This window comes from Pteropus vampyrus, unplaced genomic scaffold (genome assembly GCF_000151845.1).
Source record: "Pteropus vampyrus isolate Shadow unplaced genomic scaffold, Pvam_2.0 Scaffold67, whole genome shotgun sequence".
NCBI classification, from domain to species: Eukaryota; Metazoa; Chordata; class Mammalia; order Chiroptera; family Pteropodidae; genus Pteropus; species Pteropus vampyrus.
The window spans coordinates 3,952,221-3,967,792 of record NW_011888848.1 but is presented as its reverse complement, the minus strand read 5'-3'; the positions used below and the strand labels follow the sequence as shown (position 1 = coordinate 3,967,792).

The following is a 15,572-nucleotide window of genomic DNA, read 5'->3' as shown; positions in this document are numbered from 1 at the left end:
AAAGCCGAGAATGAATTCTCAACAACTGTTCCTTAGAAGTATGTCTCATACCTATCCTAGCAACCTTATACACATAGTCCTGCTGTTATATTTCATTTTATATGCTCTTTCATGAGGTATCCCAGCACCTGTTTAACTATGTCTGAAATAGCTGTTAAAAAGAAAAACCTAAGTAAATGGCAGATGTTCACATAATTTATTCATCCCTGAAAGCCTGGCTCTGAGAGATCACATGCATGCAGATGCATACTCAGAGGTGACAGAGAAGACCAAGCTAGTGACAATTGTTTTACACAATGACACCTACCAAAACCACTCACAGAGACCTGAATTAGGCCAAAAGAACAATCAATGAGTTTTGAATGTTTAGCCTGCAACCCACACTGTCCCTCATCGTTTGTTCTTCTCTTCTTCCAGCTCAAACGTGTATGACCTGTAATTTTCTAAAGCCCATGTTAGTGTGGTTATCCCAACATCAGTGTGAATTAGACACCAATAATGGTCTGCTGAAATTTACTAGAAAAATCACAAAGATACAAGGGGACTTATTTCAATTCAGAATGCTGGGCATGGGCCCAGGACATTTACCTTTCTCTCTCTCCATTTTTCCCTTCTGTTTTTATTGCAAGATTAAAAAGAAAAACTAATAAGATATGAAAAAGCAGTCAGTAAATTGTAATATACTTTAGGAGGAAAATGGGAGGAAATCACCTTTTTTCCTTTTTCTAACTTAAAATATCAAATAAACTTTGGATTTAACACTAAAAGCAAAGGCAACAAAAGCAAAAATAAACAAGTGGGACTATATCAAACTGAAAAGCTTCAGCACAGCAAAGGAAAAACCATCAACGAAATAAAAAGGCAACCTATGGAAGAAGATTCTTGCAAATATAAATTTGATAAGGGGTTAATATCCAAAATATATAAAGAACTCAAGCAACTCAATGGCAACTAAATCTCAAATAATCTTGATTTAAAAATGGGCAGAGGAACTGAATAGACAGTTTTCCAAGGAAGACATACAAATGGCCAATAGGTACATGAAAAGGTGCTCAACATCACTCATCATCAGGGAAACGCAAATCAAAACCACAACGAGATAGCACCTCATCCTTGTTTGAATGGCTATCATCAAAAAGACAAGAAATAACAAGTGTGGGCAAGGATGCGGGTGAAAGGGAACCCTGTGCACACTGTTGATGAGAATGTAAACCGGTATAGCTGCCATGGAAAGCTGTATATGGAGGTTACTCAAAAAATTAAAAACAGAACTACCATGTTATCCAGCGATTCCACTTTTGGCTGTATATCCAAAGGAAGTAAAAGCAGGATATTGAAGAGCTATCTGCACTCCCATGTTCACCATAGCCAACATATGGGAACAACTTATGTGCCCTGCAATGGATGAATGAATAAAGAAGATGTGGTAGATATACACAATGGAATATTATTCAACAAGGAGAAAAAAGGAAATCTTGTCATTTGCAACGACATGAATGGAATTTCAGGGCATTATGCTCACTGAAATAAGCCATACAGAGGAAAGCAAACACTGCATCGTATCCCTTACATGTGGAATCTCTTTTTTTTTTTTTTAAGGCAAATTCACAGAAACAGAGAGTAGAAAAGTGGTTGTCAGGGGCTGGAGAATGGGAGAAATGGAAAAGAATTTTAAAAAATTAAATAAACTCAAATCAGGCAGTTCCTGACATATAAACTATGTTCTAAAAATTAAATTTTAAGGTGGCTGTATGAACTCTGAATAATACATTTTTCCCACTGAAACAACTGTTTCCAGGTTAATACATGAAGTCTCTAAGAACCTATCAAGCCTTGAGCTACTGAATGACTATTTAACCAACATCTCGGGCGTGGTTCTCAGCTTCATTGTGTATAGGATGCCCTGGAACACTAGTTTAAACATGCAGACTAACCAGCTCCATCAAGCAGGGGCTCTGATTTGATAGATATGGAATGGGGCCAGGAATCTAAAATTTAAACAAGTGCTCTAAATCAGGGGCCCCCAACCCCTGGGCCACAAACCGGAATGCTACTGGTCCATGGCCTGTTAGGAACCAGGCTGCATAGCAGGAGATTAGAGACAAGGGAGCAAGCTTTCATCTGTATTTGCAGCCGCTCCCCAGCGCTAGCATCACTGCCTCAGCTCCACCTCAGATTATCAGGCATTAATTAGATTCTCATAGGAGCACCGGTCCCTGGTGGCAAAAAGGTTGGGGACTGCTGTTCTAAGTGGTTCCAATATAGATGGTCTAAGGGCCATGTGACAAACACCAGTTTGGAAAAATACAAGATGGATGGCAGGCAAAGGCCGTAGGAATTAAACAGCCCCACAGCTGTGTTTGGAGGTGAATGCCAAAGCTGGGGTCCTAAGTTTTAGCTGGAGTAGAGAATACCTGGAAATAAGGTTGGGAAGGGGAAAGAAGGCTGAGGAAGGTGGCGGGAAAGCTGCCTGACATCAGCAAGATAAAAAGGCATCGATCGACAGCAAGAGATGGGATGACAGACATCAATCAAATGTTCTGGTCCTAAGTCAAGAACTATTAAAGCTGTGATAATCACATATTTGCACGACATATCTGGAACATATTTATTTTAGCATATAGTTGGTATAATTGTTTTTTTCTTCTCCTCTATCTCCAAGATTTGTTCCTGGATTCTAAAACAACCTCTCAAAACAATCTTTCCCCTTGTAATTAAAAGATGATAAACTGACCAATTTTCATAAAGAACCTTTACTTTAACCATCTACCATGATAACTTGCTACTAAAATGTGGGTTCATTTCCTGATCCTCTCTGGTTTTTCACTTAAAAAACAAAATGGTAAAGAGGTACCCAGAACGGTCAGATTCATACACAGAAAGTAGAATAGTGGTCACCAGGGACTAGGCGGAGAGAGGAATGGAGAGATATTGTTTAATACGTACAGAATTTCAGTGTGGGAAGATGAAAAAGTTCTGAAGATGGATTATGATGATGATGATGATGATGATGATGATGATGGTTGCACATTTGAAAGTGCTTAATGCCACGGAACTGCACACTTAACTAGTGTGCAATAAATAAAATGGTAAATTTTGTGATGCATATTTCACCACAAGAAAAAAATAGTGAAATGAGAATATCATTCCTAGGTGCCTTAAAGCAAAACTAGAAGAATAAAAATATCAGAATGCACACAAAAGTCTTGCGAGGGAAAAACTCAGAAGCACTTTCCAAATGCAAACTATCAATGTCTGTAACAGACAATATAAGTGATTCACAAAAATTAAAACCTTTAGATATACCTCATATTCATCATTTCGTGCTCTCTTTGTAGGAATGCCATTTTCCTATAAAAGAAAAGATGGTATTTATGATTGTAATAGTTCATGAAAATACAGCTGCAATGAAAATATGCCTATGTATAAACACCCCAATGCAGAGGCTGGCCGGAAACCTGATGCAACAGAGAACCTACGAAAGGCCCAGTTCATTTTTCTCTCAGTATCTGCATCCCCAGCGTACAAGCATCAAAGTATTTCATAAAACAAATGATGAGAAAAGCTAAATCTCTTTCAAGTATATTTTCCTAGTTTTTATAAAATAAGCAAAGGCTCTGTTCAGTCTTTAAGGAAAGACTGGCGGTTTCCAGTGACTGCGCTTAAAACAGTCATTTCATTATTGGAATGAAACTCCAGGGAGCGTGACTAACAAGCCATGAAAGTACGTGGCTGCACCTCCTGCCTGCGAGTCCCACCAAGGTGTGATTACTGTGCCTCCATCAAGCACTTTTAAATTAAAACAGCGTACGTGGTGGGTTGGGGAGAAAAATCAGGCCATTCACAAATGTTCACACATCATACATAACTTTTCGCACCAAAATGACTAATGAAGGAAACAAAACAAACTGAAAAATGATTATTCCAAGATGGCTCTGAAACATAATTACTATTCCTAAAACACATCACAAAGTACAACGTGTAACAGGTCTAATCATTTTCCTCACCGAGAGCGAGGGAAGCCTATTTACACCACAGCGGGTACCAATGTCCATGTGCCCGGGATTCCCTGGCATATCCTGTTACATTCTGCCTTGCCCTATCCTCAATTCCGTCTAACCCTAAATTTCATATTCCCCAAAACCCATCCTCTTGAGGCAGAGTATTATGCCAACTGGGCTATTTTTGCTCATCTTTGTTCTGTATATCTACCCCTACCTACTACATGTTTCCCAATAATGTTATCATTTTTGTTATTAAGTACACTGATTTTGTCATGGTACACCGCCACATGGAGCAGCACCCCTTCTTTCATAACCCTGTTCTAGTTGTATAGCACTTAACATTATCCGATTGACCTGCTCCAACTGAGTGGGAACTATATCTACGTTATTCAACAATGCTACCCTAGTGCCTGGAATACTATCTGGCTCATAATAAGTATGCAATGATTATTTACTGAATGAATAAATTAGTGAGCAAATGAATAAATGAATGCATGCACTTGTCGCAAAAAGCAAAGAGGGGTGAGGGGGGACATGAGGTATTTAGGGTGAATAGCAGACTGGCCAAAACAAAACAAACTACATGGATACATGAACACACATACATATATTCATTCTCTCTCATTCTCTCACTCTCACAGACACACACAGTAATATGAAGTTCTTTCTGCCTCTCTTTGGTTTCTTTTTCTATTCAGATTACATGACCCTTTGTTCTTCAGCTGAACACTTCTTAGAAGTTATGAGCTGGAAGGATTACATGAGAGCAGTTAAAACTACAAACTATGGAGTTAGAGCACCTAAGTTCAAATCCTACTTCCACTATAGACTAGATTTGTGACCACGGACGAGGCGCTTACAAAATAAGGGCAACAGCAGCCTTAGATGTGTTGAGATAAAGCAAACTGAGCACTGAGCACAGTGCTTTACCAAGCACTACGAGCACTTAGTAAACCTTCTCTATTATTCTCCCTACTGCTACTATTACTGACGGTTCAGTTCTCTGAAGGGCTGGAAGGCAGCACAAATCCTACTTCAGCGTTCCATAACCTCAGTATGATGCCTTACATTCAGCCTCTAAGGTAACAACAAGAAGGTCAAACCACTCTTGCACCTGAAACAGCTGCCCACTTCTTTACCGGCCTCTGTCCCTACACTGATCTAGAAAACGCAACCTCACTAACCAGCCCCACATAATCTCAACCTGAAACGTAGTCCTGGTTATTTACTCGACAGCTGTGCCCCTTAATAAATTTGGTAATAGAATAAACCAATGGACTACTCAGATTTTAAGGAAAAAAATTCCAACTTAGTGACGATAATATCTGCTACCAATTATGCCATTTTGTGGGCTACGTGAACGCTCCAGTGATTTTGAGCCACGCTCAGGTCCATCTTTAACAGCAGATCCCCGACTCCTATCAGATTTAATCCTTGCCACCTTCATCATCTGTCAAGTAATTCTAGGTTCTAAGAGAATGGCTATTCAAAAACTTCCATTTCCTAACTTTATTTTTCTAGCATCTGCTTCATAGAGTAGTCAAAGAGCTTGAGCTTTGTGATCAGAAATGCTGGCTCACACCTGGCTCTGGCCCTTAGCAGCTGTGAGATCTTAGACAAGTCAACAAAATGACTCAGCTTTGGTTTCCTTGGAGATAATAACAGCAACTCATAAGGATTAAATAAAATGGCAAATGTTCACACAGTGGCTAGCAAATAGAAAATAATCCGCAAATGTTAAAGATATTGTTCTTCTTATTATTATTAAAAAATAAGCCTGTTGTAAACACCTTAAAATCTTAATCTTAAATCTTTATTTTCTATCAAATTCTAAGCTTTATGGCCCTAACACTCCTTTCTCCCCAAGTCCTCCTGAAAGAATCCTATTCTCATACAAATTCTAATTCATGAAGGAGGCTTACAATCCTGTCATAACAACTCCATTGACCTTCTGGACTCTGACCAAATTCCTTCCTTTCAAGATGCTTCCAAAAAGTATTTTATGGTCATACTAGGAATATCTATTTTCATCCCTAAAACAAGTTAAAACAATACCTCTGCGGAGTCCACCTTCAGAGGAATATCATGAAAGGGGGAAATGTAGTGACCAGCTTCATTTTCTGCAAAAGAAAAAAAAAAAAAACAGAGCAATGAATTATCCTGTTCTTTAGAGCAATTATACCTTTATCCACTTTGAACTTTAAAAAGTTTTTAAAGTATTTTCAAAATTAACTTTAACTAATTTAGTTTCATTCAATGTTTAAAACTTGCTCCAATACGATGACCAAAGAGAAATAAATACCAAATAAACCATATTTGTGTTGCTGTAATCATTATTTAATCCTGTGGCTAAAAATATACAAAGTAGAAAATGTCTAAAATAAATTAAAACCCCACATATAAACCAAATCTCACTTTTGAAAAGACAGTCTTTAATAAGTGAACTGAATTATAACTGATGTCTATTTCCCTAGAAGAAACCTAACAATAGAATTCCATTTCCACATATAATCCATATTAACAAATGTCTAAAGGTTCTACCCAATTAAAAGAAAAGAAACAAATAAATTGTTTCCAAAGCGATAAGGATGCTACTATTAAGTTAAATAAAAAAAATTTTTAAAAAAACCTTTAATAACAAACGTATCTTTATTACACACTAAAATGCATATTTTAATACTTTTAAAAGTACATATTCTTTAAATAAAATACAATGATGAAATATGCACTTTTATTGGAATGCATCTGCTTCCAAAAGCTGGGCTTAGGATAGCTATAGGAATTTTTTACTTTGTCATTTCCGAAGTTAGAGTATGTTTTATTTCTGGACTGCTACCTCTTTGGCATGATTTTCAAATTTAGACTTTAAAAGTATTTTAACAAAACAAAAACTGGCTGGTACCCCAATAACAATGAGTATACCCCAAATCTTGGTTTCTAAATACTGTTCTCCAATAAAAATGGAACTAGGGCTTCTTGAAGAGGGGGTTGACCTTAAGGCTAGGACAAAGAATATACAAGATGACCCTGGAGCAGCCTGTAGTACCAGAAATCAACTAAGTAAGTGCTCAAAACAAAAGGCTGGAGGTATGTCAAAGGGAAATGAGGAGCCAACTTAAAAATGCTCCCCAGGGACAAAGTTGAACAATCTGAGCAACAAAATAAACAATGGAGTACTGGATTATAACCCAAAGCATAAAATAAATATACAAAAGTCCATACTAATACAAATAAATTTGTATAAATAAGAGACAAATCTTCCTTACAAAAAAATTCAAAACAACATATGCAGATGTTCCCCCTTCCAAGAAGGAAAGTTTACCCTGCTCCCTCTTCCCCACTTGAGTATGACTGGTCTTAGTGACTGGCTTCCAAAGAATAGAATTCAGAAAAGGAAAAAACATCACAGTGGAGAAAATGACAAACAGTAACCTCAACCACTTAACCAAGTGAATGAGGTTACATTACCAGCGATAAATCATGTTGATAGCATGTGCCTCCCGATGTGCTGTGATGAGAAGTATACTTCACTTCTGTTGTAACTTCCCAAAAACCCATAATGCCAGTCTCATCATGAGAAATTCATCAGACAAACCCAAACTGAGAGACATTCTACAAAATACCTAACCAGTACTCTTTACAAGTCTCGAGATCATTTGAAAACACAGACACACATACACAAGGAAAGACTGACAAACTGTCGCAGACTGAAGGAGATCACGGAAATATAATGACTAAATGCAATGTGGAATCCTGAATTGGATCCTGGAACAGAAAAAAGTCATTAGTGGAAAAACTAGCAATATTCAAATAAAATCTGGAGTTCAGTTAACAGTATACACCAATGTTCTTAGTTTTGACAAATGTACAATGGTATTTAAAGATGTTACATTGGAGGAAACTTGGAATGGGATATACTGGAATTCTGTACTATCTTTGCAACTCTGCCAAATCTAAAATTATCCCCCACTCCCCAAAAAAGACTGTTCAAAAACAAACAAACGAGAGAAAACAAGCCTTGGCTTCAGCCCAATAAAATTAGAAGCATATAACTTAATGGCCCTCACTCCAACAAAATTTTATTTCCTCCTCTTGTGCTATGTGGTTTTCCTTAGCACTTACTGCTAAAGTTCCTGAAGGATGGAATTTTTGTTGTTTGTTCTGTTGGCTCTCTACTGGATCCCTAACAACCAGGAGAGTACCCAGCATTTAGCCGGCATTCCATAAATATGTGCTCGGCAAACATTTCTATTACTTTTTCATTGTCCCCTCCAAACTGTTAAGGTACTGTTTCCTTTTTCACCCTGGCAACAAGGTAACACCTGAAGGACTGTGCAGAGGCAGGAAAAAGATGAGAAAGAGCGTATAAGTGTCAAAGTCTATAAAACTTCTTGCTGTGATCTATAAAGCTGTTCTTCATTAATTAAAAGGGATACATCTTAAAAAAAGATCTTCTCTTTTGCATACCACATCAAATTTCAAATCCTCTGCCTGATTTTCAAGTCTATAAGCAACACAAGAACACAAATAAAATTATCAGTTTGTTGCATGATTATTTATTTTCCTATAAATAAGCCAGATATTTAAGTGGGTCACATTTACATACTTTCCATTAAAACAAAACATAGTGGGAACCGAACATGGTATGGCCATTTTGGAAACCAGTTTGGCAGTTCCTTACAAACATGACCCAGAAATCCTATTATCAATTACTTAAACCAAGAGAAATGAAAACTGTGTTCACACAAAAACCTTTAAGTGAATCTTTACAGTGGCTTTATTCAAAATCACTGAAAAATGAAAACGACCCAAATGTTAAATTGGCAAACTCTATTACATCCATACAATGGTGTTTTACTCAATAGTTTATTAGCCTGTGAGAAAAAGGAATGAAGTATTGATACACACAACAAAATGGATAAACCTAAACTGCATTATGCCCAGTGAAAGAAACTAGACTCAAACAATGACATTTCGGAAAAGGCAAAAGTATACAGATAAAAAGATCAGGGGTTGCCAGGGGTTAAAGTCAGAGGGTAGAAATGACTCTTTAGAGGAAACACAGGGAAATTTTTTCGGAGTGATGGACTTTTCTGTACCTTGACTGTGATGGTTTTTAAATAAATCTATATTTCTATCAAAACTCTGAACTGTTCACCAAAAAAAAGAGTGAATTTTACAATATTTAATTTTTAAAAAATGGAACAAAAAAAATAGGAGGCTAAGAAAGATATACTTCATGTGTAAGTAGAAGCTCTTTTTCCAAGAAATCATCAATCTGTGATTCTTTATCTGCTTTAAGTCACAAAGATAAGGCTGAATTTTGAAGAAAAGAGAAATTCAATCCTTTAGTAGATTACTTCAATTGTTACATGTGGGGTGGAAATTAATCATTTCAGCTCTAGGAATTCAGGAAGCTGCACAAACCAGGTAAAACCATTATTAAAATGAAGTATAGGAAACATGACAGAATAGCTGGATACCTTTGTAATTAAGAGTAAATGGTCCTTTAGCACAGAAGTCCCCAACCCCCGGGCAGTGGATAGGTGCTCAGTCCATGGCCTGTTAGGAACCCGGGCCATGGTGAGTGGCAGGCAAGCAGGCAAAACTTCATGTGTATTTGCAGCCGCTCCCCAGCGCTAGCATCACCACCTCAGCTCCACCTCAGGCATTGGATTCTCATAGGAGCCCTGGTCCCTGGTGCCAAAAAGGTTGGGGACTGCTCTCTAGCACACTGATTTGGTGTTGTATTTCCCTAAAGCTTCAATGCTCCTGGTAACAGGACAAGCCTCAACCAACGTAGAAGATGTAAACTGAGTGCATCTTATACTCACGGCTGAGGAAAACACAAGACTAGACCAAGCTATGATCACTAAAAGCTAAAGGTCTGTGAGAGTACTCTTTTAGATCCAAACATAAATTGTATTGTATTCAAACAGTAAGGTAATGCCAATATATATGTTAAAATTATTTAACTGCCATTTTGGAAGGTAAAAAAGAGCACATAAATGAGTGCCTGGTCTGACTCAGCTAACCATATCTACTAAAAGCCATCTGGAAATAGTATAAATTAAAATATAAGAATAAAGGAAAAAATAAAATATTTCTAAAAAAATTAAAATATGGCCTTAGATCTCAGACACTAATGATGTGTTTAGTGGACAATATACCAATAAACTCACACAGGAGCACGGAATACAGAGGCCAAGAGCCTGATTTCTAGTTAATGAGCTTGATAAAGTCACTCAACTTCTTGAAAACTGTTTTCTTCAATTTTCTTCAATTAAGCAATATACAATTTAGTATGTAAAAGGCAATGTACTAGAAGCTGGGATATAAAAGTGAGTTCTGCCCACAGTCAAGATAGGGCATGTGAGCTCTGCCCACAGCCAAGATAGGGCATGTCCTCCAGCAGCAGCAGCAGCATCCAGTAAGTCTCAAGACAAAGGAGTCCTCTTGGAACAATTAGAGAGCTGATTAATCACTGACTTAATGCACAAAGGAAAGATGAGAACCTTTCTTTAAATGTTTTCTAGAGTCAGTGCTATTAGTATGCTATTCTGCTCCATTTAAAGTATTAAGATTCTCTAAAGGTAGATTAAAGAGATACACTATCTATCCTGGTCCTCTGTAAAAGAAAAAGGTGACCCATATGTGTAAATATATAAGCCATGGAGACAGAGATATGGCATATGCAGCAAGCACTGTTGCAATGTATGTCACTTCTTAAAGATAATAAAACTAAAACGTGTTGGGGGAGGGGGGCGAGGGCGGGGGGTGGAGAGAGAGAGAGACAGAGAGAGAGACAGAGACAGAGAGAGACAGCCCTTTCTCAAAGGCTCAGTATAAATTAGTGATAAATCTCAGGTTAGAACTTCATTATCAGAAGCTCTGACTGTATATTTTAGAGTTGAAACCAAGTTTTGCCAATTTACTCTTAAAAATATTTCACTGTTGTGCAAATAAAACAAGGCAGCATGTGCACAGTTAAAAAAAAAAATAAAAGTCCCCACCTCTCTCCAACAGCTCCACTATCAAAGCAGCCCACTTTCACCTCTTTAACTAGCTATAGTGATTATCTTCATCTAAACAGATTTATGATTAGTTTTGTCCATTTTAGAAATTATCTACTGATTCCAATTCTGAGAGATAAGTTTAGTTCACCTGACCCCACTCTATTCCTCTTAAGTTCTCTACTGGTTAATCTTTACACTTTATAGCTTTGTTCTCTATTCCACCAAACATATACAGTATTTCTCAACTCTACTAACCAGCTTTTTACCTTTCTTCATTCTTCTCTCTCCTAATTTTTGACTTCTGCACTTTTACATTTTATATTCTATAGTCACACTGAATTTTACATGATTTTCCTATTAGTACACAGTTTTCCCTTGAACAACACAGGCTTGAACTGCATAGGTCTAGTTATACGCAGATTTTTAAAAATAAATACCGCAAATGTATTTACTCTTTATGAGTTTAATAACGTTTTCTTTTCTCTAGCTTCTTTTGTCATAAGAATACAGTATATAACACATATACAAAATATGTGTTAATCTGTCTATGTTATTGGTAAGGCTCCCAGTCAATAGTAGCCTATTAGTACTTAAATTTGGGGGGAGTCAAAAGTTATAGATGTGAATTTTCAATTGCACAGAGGGTCTGTACCCCCGACCCTGCCTTGTTCAAGGGTTGACTATATTTCTAAAAATTTTCTAAGGATAAAAATACTCTGGAGTGCTTGTTAAACAGATCTCTGGACCCCCATTCCATTCATACTAGTGAATCAGAATCATAAGGAGAAAAATTTGCGTATCTGTATTTTTAGTGAGCACTCCTAAATAAGTCTTATATTCAGGCAGGTTTGAGAAGCACTGTCTATGTGTGGATTTTTAGCCAAGTAAAATGTTAAAATTAAATTTCCTTTCTTGTTCAGCTCCTATTTTGACTTGTGCTTCTAATTATCTTTCTTCCATTGTGAGTCATAATCGTATTTATAAATTATTCGAATGCCTCAACAGACACCATCAAAACTACGGAATTCTCTCTTTACCCAAATAGTTCCCTTTGGAAATCTTATCTCCTGCTGCCATCTGGACTGTATGCTTGCTTGGCATCCTAAGACTTTGCTTCTTTGGTCTCTAGCATAGATCTACAGTTTTGGGGATCCCATGCATCCCATCTTTTTTGGTTTACTTACTTGTTTTGCAGAAGCATGTCCCTAACTTGTGTTCTGTAAGAAAGGCTGCATGTGAGGAAAATTTTCCAAGTACTTAAATGTCTGAAATGTCTTCATTCAATCTTCATCCTAGATTAACGGTTCTCAGGGTAGAGGATTCTAGGAGGAAAATTCTTTTCTCTCAGAATTTTGAAGGCAGTGCTCCAGTCTTCAAGCATTCAGTGTTGCTGATAGTTCAGATACCAGTTTAGTTACTATTCCTTCTCAAGTGACCTATTCTCCCTCCCTCCCTTCCCCTGCTTCAAGACTTTTAGCATCTACTTTACAGTCTCAGTTTCCTGAGATTTCACAATGTTGTGTCTGGGACTTAGAACACTGGATTCTTAAATTCTTAGATCTTTTCTATTATCCCTTTGATAATTTCTTCTTCATTTTGTCCGTTCCTTCCTTCTGTAACTGACACCAATCAAATGTTAGACCTCCTAGACTGAATCCCTGTATCTCTTCTTTCTACCTTTTTTTTCTGTCTGACATTTTGTTCAAACTTTCTGGTAGATTTCTTTACCTAATTATAGTCTAACTTTTCTGTATTAATTCTCTAGGACTACAATAAATTATCTCAAACTTGGTGGCTTAAAACAATGGAACACCATTCAACCCAGTAGCCTTCTATTAAGCTGTCTTAACGAGCAAACTTCAATTTCAAGAGTTCTTGTTCTTTGATAACTTTTTCACGGCCTCCTCTTCCTTTGTAATAGATGCGATAGCTTAGAAAATTTCAGAGGACACCCATTTGACTTTTTAAAATGCAAGTTCTCTTATTTCTACTTCCTTTTTTTTCCCATTTAATTTATAAGGTGTCCATAACTTCATTCGGTAAGTTGATCAGTAAATATTCACTGAACACAAATATACCAAGGACTATTTTTGGTACTTAGGTATACAAACTCCCTGCTCTTATGGAACTTGTATCTTGGGTGTGGGGGAGTACAGAAGCAATGAATATAGATATGTTTTTCCTATATCAGGTACAATGAGCATCATAAAGGAAAGCCAGTCGGGGTAAGAAAAGAATGAATAATGGAAGGGATACCATTTTATACTAAAAGGCCAGGGAAGATCTCTCTGATGGGTAACACTCAGCGCAGAGCTGAAAGAAGGGAGGAAGTAGGTCAAGTGGGCATCCAGGGAGGAACACTGCAGGCACAGCCAGCACAGAGACGCTGAGGCAAGAATATGAATGGCACGTCTAAGAAACAGCAAGGAGGCCAGGAAGACTGGAACACAATGACCAAAGGGAAGCGTGGTGAGTGATGAATTCAAGGAGGAAACCCAGTAAGAGGTCACACGGAACCTTGTATTGTACACTACGGTAAATATTTAAAATTATGAATGAAATGGAAAGCCACTGGGGTTTTGAGTGGTGTGTGTGGACATGATATGACTTAACATTTTAAAACAAGAAGACTTCTATGTGGAAAGCAGACTACAGGGGGACAAGGGTGAAAGCAGGGTAAAGAATCAGGAGGCTACTGGTCAAGTGAAAGATGATGGTGACATGGATGAAGTGGCAGCGGTGGAAGTGGAGAGAGGTAATTGCCTTCTGGACACATTTAAACGCAGAGCTGAAGGGAGAGACTAATGAACTAGATGTGGGTTAAGAGTAAGAGAGGCAATAAGAACGATTCCTAGGTTATTGGCAGGTGTGGGGGGGGAGCAGGGTGAGGATTTCTGATTTGTACATATTGACCTTGAGATGCTTCATAGACATTTAAGTGTGAATACAGAATGGAACGCTGGGTGTGTAAATTCTGAGTTCAAGAAGATACTGGGAATGATGTTACAAATCTGGGAAGCATAGATACCACAGATGGTATCTAAAGCTACGGGGCTTGATAGGATAACCAAGAGTTATAAAAACAGTCAGCAAACTGGTTTTTCGGCCAAATCCAGCCCATGGCCTCTTTTATTTTTGTTGAGACAAAATAAAGTTTTGTTGAGACACAGCTGTACCCATACTTTTACAATCTGGTTGCTTTGCACTACAATAACAGAGTTGAGTAGTTGTGACAGAAACTGTACGGCCTACCGATAGGGCCTAAAATATCTACTATCTGACCCTTTACTAAAAAGGTTTGCCATCCTCTGCCCAGGAGAGAGAAGTGTGCAAAGGACTGAGCCCTGGAGCATTTCAAAGGTTAGAGTTCAGAAATATAGAAGGATCCGGGAGGAGAGACTGCTGAAGGAGAAGCCATTAAAATAGGATAACTAAGAGAAAGGGTAGTCACAGAGACAAAAAGAAATTAAAAAAAAGTGTTTCAAGGAGAGAAACTGATCCACTGTGAAAAGTCCTGCTGAGGTCATGTGAGATAAGAACTTAAAGTTCATCATTAAATTTGTTGAATGGAGGTCACCTGTGGCCTTGACAAACGCAGTTTGGTAGAGCAGCAGTGATGAAACCCTGACTGAAGGTGATCTTTGACTATTTGGTTTATCTTTAATAATAAAAGAGTAGAAAAACTGATGTGTTCATGGAAGAGGCGTGTTGAAGAGCCAGCTTCCTGTGGACGGGTACAGGTAGGAAGCTCAGTGCCACTCTGGGGGATTTCCTATGTGCCAGAATGCAGACAGCTCTGCCAGGGCAGCAACATCGGGCTGACTTCCCCTCAAACAGTTTCTTTGCTTTCTATAGAAGGAACTAGCCCTTTCCTCCAGTGCCAGGACTGCATGGTAAACATCTGTGGCTATGTCATAATAAAACTTAAATTAATTCATCTGGGTTAAGCTCCACATCACTCTCACCCTCTCCCCCATAACATCAACCCGTCCACAACCTGAGGTTTGCAAAGCAGTTCAGCTTCTTCCTAAAGTGAACTATATGCTTAAGCTGGGACTTTCCCCACACTGCTTCATCAATAACCAAATGTTCATCTGTTTTTCATCTTTTATAAAGATTGTGACATCGCCACCTCTGATGGCTCCTTATTTGTTGTTTTAGCGTTATCTTTTTTATTCACTTACTATTACCTTGATGGGATATTTTTTAGAAGGGAGATAAGATAAACAACTGTAGTCCCCCCGCCATCTCATCTAGGAATTCACTCTTGTCAAAAACCAGGCTGCATTACCAGGCACAGTCTAATGAATTCTAGCAGGCCCACTAACATATGCTGGATATTGTCAAATGGTGTCAAAACTATCCCTTTAACTGGACTGAAATGAGAGTTCATTCTATCATTTTTAAGTTATCTGTTTTCTCTCATAACGAGTTGATGGAAGTTTATTACTTTTATTAGCAAGTGATAAAACTGAATAGAATGAGAAACCTATATTTGATTTTATGTATATATACCAAACAGACTCATGTATGCCAAATACCATTACTGAAA

At 37.8% G+C, this 15,572-nt stretch overlaps 1 protein-coding gene across 4 annotated transcripts in view; it reads right to left on the bottom strand.

The window, feature by feature from the left end:
* The window catches only part of PPA2 (pyrophosphatase (inorganic) 2), a 76,805-nt gene that overhangs the window by 56,760 nt on the left and 4,473 nt on the right, over nucleotides 1-15,572 (bottom strand). For 2 of the 4 annotated variants that reach the window (XM_011361490.2, XM_023531375.1), the window contains exons 2-3: nucleotides 6,060-6,124; nucleotides 3,307-3,351 (exon numbers count right to left, since the gene is read on the bottom strand). In XM_011361490.2, the coding sequence (XP_011359792.1) occupies nucleotides 3,307-3,351; nucleotides 6,060-6,124 (110 nt within the window). The remainder of the gene's footprint in view (nucleotides 1-3,306; nucleotides 3,352-6,059; nucleotides 6,125-15,572) is intronic. The other 2 variants (XM_011361493.2, XM_023531374.1) reach the window with 1 other exon arrangement.